Source organism: Trichechus manatus, unplaced genomic scaffold (genome assembly GCF_000243295.1).
Source record: "Trichechus manatus latirostris isolate Lorelei unplaced genomic scaffold, TriManLat1.0 scaffold00225, whole genome shotgun sequence".
Classification (NCBI taxonomy): domain Eukaryota; kingdom Metazoa; phylum Chordata; class Mammalia; order Sirenia; family Trichechidae; genus Trichechus; species Trichechus manatus.
In genome coordinates this window covers 3,122,801-3,128,501 of record NW_004444161.1, presented here as the reverse complement: position 1 = coordinate 3,128,501, position 5,701 = coordinate 3,122,801, and the positions used below count along the sequence as shown (strand labels likewise).

General features: G+C 40.1%; 1 protein-coding gene across 1 annotated transcript in view; it reads left to right on the top strand.

Annotated features, from left to right (window-relative positions):
* The window catches only part of GLRA3 (glycine receptor alpha 3), a 237,902-nt gene that overhangs the window by 173,629 nt on the left and 58,572 nt on the right, over positions 1-5,701 (top strand). The window contains exon 5 of the mRNA XM_023742918.1: positions 3,667-3,804. Coding sequence (XP_023598686.1) covers positions 3,667-3,804 — 138 coding nt within the window. The remainder of the gene's footprint in view (positions 1-3,666; positions 3,805-5,701) is intronic.

Below are 5,701 nucleotides of genomic sequence, written 5' to 3'. Positions count from 1 at the left end.
TCCCTAGAGAAGGACATCAAATTTGGTAAATTAGAGGGTCAGTGAAAAAGAGGAAGACCCTCAAGAGAGGGATTAACACAGTGGCTGCAACAATGGGCTCAAACATAGCAATGATTGTGAGGATGGCACAGGATGGGGCAGTGTTTTGTCCTGTTCAGGGCTTTAAACAGGTTCAGAAAGGTTCAGTAATTGCAGACATAAACAAGGGCAGCAGTATGCATTGCATAGCAACCAAATCTGTTGCCCGTTGGATTGTGACCCAAGTAGGAAATAAATAATGGTACCCCTCTCAAAGATAGCGACAGAACGTGCTGCTTTGAATGTGTGTTGCTCTCCATTGTCCTGCCAATAAACCCATCTCCCGCGTCAGGCTCCTGAAACTTTCGGGATCCATGAGGGAGATTGCATTATTGGCAGGATTGTGGAGAGGGACACACATTTAATGCAGCGCGGTTAGCCGCCATTTTTAAGCAGGGCACCGCTGTTAGTTTCCACCTCGGGTCAAAATCCGAGGGGCAACAGGTTTGGTTGTTATGCAGTGTGTATGCTGCCCTCATTTAAGTTGGCAATTACTGAACCGTTACCAGTTGGAAGCCCTGGTTCTGTTGTACGTGGGGTCGCTGTGAGTTAGAACCAACTCAACAGTACCTAACAACAACGACATTATAAACCTTGGGAGTTTGCAGTTGATTTCAAATAATTACGCTATTTCTTTTGCCTGGAGTGCCTCACCTTCTCTCACTTTCTTTATATGTAGGCCCTAAACTGTTTTCAAGATCCAGCTCAACTGAGGCTTAACAGCATATCATAGATCCCTCCTTTGAATGCACATAGCATTTTGTACCGGTCGCATGCCACTTATTTTCTATCTGGTACTAACACCTCACATTCCCGGAAGTCAAGCAGGGTGGCTGACATAATAGTTGTTGAATACACAAGTAAGCCATTCATTTCTGTGCTTCACTGCAGCTACCGTATGAGATGGTTGGTAGAAATTAAGGTTAATGTCTTGGACCCCTGAATAAAGTATTTTTCATTGTAAAGCTTATTATCGTATAAGGCAATTCATCTCAAAACCTTTATCTCCTTAGCCAGTCTGATCTCCTTAACATGTTCAGACTTATGTAAAGTCTGTCAACCAAAAGTGTAAGAAGGTTAAAACACTTTGAACTGTGTAGAAGGATACTGATTTTTTTTTAAAGCTGTGCTTGAAGGTGATTATAGAGGCACTGTTACCATTTAGTTATTTTCCTGAGTACCCAGTAAATTACTCAGAATAAAGGAACTGCTGTGTAGCTGTAGATTTCTCATTATTTTCTTTTTGGTTTTTAACTTAAGTATTTTGTGGACCATAATGCAGTAGCATAGTTTAATCATGAAATGTCCATACTGAAATAACTTAGTGTGGATAATTATTTAACACAAGAACAAGCTAAATGCGTTGACTATAAATTGTATTGTTGTTAGGTGCCATCGAGTCAATTCCAACTCATAGCAACCCTATAGGATAGAGCAGAACTGCCCCACAGGTTTCCGAGGAGCTGCTGGTGGGTTTGAACTGCTGATCTTTTGGTAAGCAGCCGAGCTCTTACCTGCTACGCTGCCATTGCTTTAGATACTAACTAAAGCTTGTCCTTGAGGTTAATTTCAGAAGAAACCCTAGTGGCACAGTGGTTACATTTGACTGCTAAGTGAAAGGTCAGCAGTTCAAATCCACCAGCCACTCCTTGGATGAAAGATGCAGCAGTCTGCTTCCGTAAAGACTGCAGCCTTGGCAACCCTATAGGGTAGTTCTACTCTGTCCTATAGGGTCGCTGTGAGTCGGAATCAACTTGACAGCAACAGGTCTTGATTTTGGAGTTTCTTTTAACAGAAGATCCAGAGGAAAATTTAGAATGTAAAAACGAAGAGAAGTTTCAGTTGACTTCTCCATTAATCTGTCTATATTGGGACAAAAATCTCACATATTTTGTCTTCAGTGATTTCAGGTATGGAAGAAAAAGATCTATGTCTTACGTAACAGCAATAAGAATTTATGCCTGTTCTACTGTCTTTAAACATTTTTGAGAAATGTTCATCTATTTTTCTCTTGGCAAAATGGTATTTGTAATGAATATATTAAAGGATTTATGATTAAAAATGAAAACTTTCTATTATTAGTAACAAAATTATTAACTGCAGGGTTCAATGAAATGTATTGCTGTGTGGGCAAGTCAAGCGTAGTCCTTCTTGTTGTGCTGAGTCCAGCAATCTTGAGGACAGTCCTGCAGGTTCCCATATCCCCAGAATTCAGACATGCTCACTTCCATTTGGATGACTTTACAACCTCGACAAAATAGTGGTCCCTCCATAATGAGCCATCACCCTGATGGTACTGCTGATAACAACTCTGGCCACGGAATCAAAGAGATCCTCTAATCACTGATTCTCTTGACACTACCATCCCCATTCCCACTGGAGTCAATGCTGTTAGGTGTGCCTAAGGGATAGGTAGGTGTGGTTGGGCCTTTGGCTCCGGTCACTACCTCCACAACTAGATCAGGTTCCTCTCTCTCTGGAAGGTTCTTTCTAGGCATTGGGGCGAGGGACTAATGGTAATCCCTTCCCTGCTCCTGCCTAGTACTCTGCTCAGCCAAACCTGCTCCACCCTAGCTGTTTCTAATCATGCCCTAGCTCCCCCCGCCCACCCCAAGCTTGTTTCCAGGATAATCTACTTGGGCTGGTACCCCTTGTTTTCTGCTTCATGGACTTAGAGCTTCTGCGTCCTTTATCTGACCACTTGACTTGATTCAGAGGACAGATCATGCTTCCTCTCTCTTCCTACCTCCAAACGTTTTGCAGCAAATAACTCATTGGTCAGGGGCCGTTCGTGTTTCACTCCCTCTCGGTAGCCTTAAAGTTGATGTTTCAAGAGTTTCTCACTCAAAGGGAAGAAAAGGATAAAATAGTGCTTTTCTTAGATACCTCCCCTACAGTGATAAGAACTTTCACTCTACTGTTGACTTTATTACAAGATACATTAGTTAATTCTCTCCTGAATTCACTGAAAGTATGTGCGAGTATTTCCTCCTCCACAGCTATTCCATGTGGATTTTCTTTGCACTTTGATTTTCCCTGAGTTGCAAACATGTCATTTTCAAATATCGTTCTGTCTGGCTTGGGTCTGGGAACATAAAAGTAGATTCCATAAACTGAAAGAGTTAATGCTCAAATCAAGAAAATATCAGCTCCAGTACTTTCTCTCCAGATGCTAGAGTTTAGGCTATTTTGTAATCAGTGGCAATTTCAGTTTTAAGAGTCCTGAAATTTTTGAGGGACAGTGAGGGGAAATCTAATGGAGTGGAACCAAAACTAAACTTGCCAAATTAACCCAGCAACTGCCCGTCCCCGGAAAAGAATGTATATGAATGTCCTTTCAGGTTTCCACATGCCATGCCACACTTTCTATTTGCCTACTTCCTTTTCTTACTTTCTGTGGTGAGTGTTCCACCTGAATAGAGTTCAATGGACTTTTGTAAAATAGAAATGAATGATGCACAGATCCATGGAGAGTTGAGACTTCGTTCTTCCCATCCTGTGTGAACTGTATAACTGTTTTTTTTTTTCAATTTCACTTCTTTGAATGTACTTTTTATGTTCTTAATATTTTTATTATGTTTTGCCTAGTTGGGTACACAATGAATGATCTCATTTTTGAATGGCAAGATGAGGCACCTGTACAAGTGGCAGAAGGACTCACTTTGCCCCAATTTCTGTTGAAAGAAGAGAAAGATTTACGATACTGCACTAAACATTACAATACAGGTAGGAACTGAGTATTCTTCATTACAATTATGCATCATGGTTTTCAAATATTCAGATGTTTCTTCATCACAAGGATGGGCTAATTCTTTTAATTGTTCCTAGTTCAGTGCTTTCCATAATCATAGAGAAGAAAAGTATATATTTGAAACTTATGGATGCTTCATCTCATTGTATATTATTATACAATTGGCTTGTAAGGGACCAAAGAAATGTGTGAATCATTTTGTGTAAAAAACCCTTAGTTATACAGTAATGATGTTTTAAGAAAAACTGCATGAACGATAAAATGTATTTTTTTAAAACACTCTTTGGACAGTAAACATTGTGTTTGTTAGCAAAGTGAAATAAATGCACTTTCTTTTAAGCTTCACTTGCCTAAACTTTCCTTTTGGCCACATTTTCATGAATTTCAAGTTATCTTTAAGCATCTACCACTCACATGACGACATAGGAAACTTCTGCCTGTGAGGACAGATATCAGATACAGTTATCAACAGCAGGGACTGAGAGATGTGTGATATTTGTACATTCGTGAGATCTGTTACTGCTCTCAGCTGGCATAGGTTCTTTCCATAACCCCTATTCTAGCTGCGTGAGCTGTTCCTATGAATTTCATTAAACTGCCCACCATGAAGCGTCACTCCAAGGTGGTGAGCACGTGGTTTCCCACTAGCACCAGCTGCTGCTCTTATCATTTCAGTAACTACGATTCATCTTGGGCTCAGCATTTTCCAGAACTGTGATCTGACCTTTCACTATATAAGGTCCCTAGCCTCTCTTATCTCCTTAATCAAGTCACATTATCTCTTTACAAAGTCACAGCCTTTTTCTTAACTCAGAAGTGAGGCTGATATCTAATTTAGTAGGGAGTTCAAGGTTAACATCTCAATACAAAGATAATCAGCAGGCAGCTCAATAGCTGTGTCTTGCTCAGCTCCCTAGAGACAGTTGGAGTATAATGAGGAGATGTGCTAAAAAGCCTCCAGGGTTAGTTTAGAGAAGTGAAGTTGTAAGCAGGGGTGAATGTGTAAGATAGGGAGGTTTCAACATCATCCCTTAAAAACAAGCTTGCATTTACCTAAGAGTTATCTACAAAGTTGTTACAGGTTAGAGGAAAACAACTCACATTTGTAAATGATTGCCATAACTCAGGAATTAGATGTTTTCCTAGGTGGTACCACAGAAGTCTAACAAATTTACAGTCTAAGAAATTATAGGGCAATAACCTTCCAAGAGTATATACAGCGTAAAGGCATCTAATAGTGTTCGCAATCAGGTATGCAGTTAACTTGCCCAGACCTCAAGCTCCATTGTATATTTACTCCTGTAATACAGAGGGATTCTTCTGCTAATGATTCTCCAATAATAGCTGCAGGAAACACATAGTAAGGTTATATTATGTCTGCAAATTGAATGAATAAAAACACTAGGTTACATAAGTACAACACTTACACATATGCTTTCCTACTATAAGATACAACACAGTTAGGTTAAAAATGCTTGCACATACAAATGAATTTCCCAGACAGAAGTTTTGCTTAGTTTTGTTTTCGTTACCCAAAAGTATTCCTTAGTTAATTACTACAAGCGTTACAAGGACCTAGGATCTGTCCCTTTCCTATCTCTCGAAAATCTCCTTCTACTTCTCTATCCCTTGCCCTGGCATCTCCTGCCACAATGGCTTTTCCATATACACCAAAGTCATTCCTGCCACAGGGACTTTGCACTTATTCTTCCTTCTGCACTTAAGGAAGCTCTTTCTCCAAATTATCCCAAGCCAAATACTCTCACATCCTTCAGGTCTCCACTTCAATACCACTTACTCAAATGTCTGTCCTTCACAAGCAAATGTTAGACATCCAAACCCACTCACTTCCTGTTTTCACTGCTGGAAATT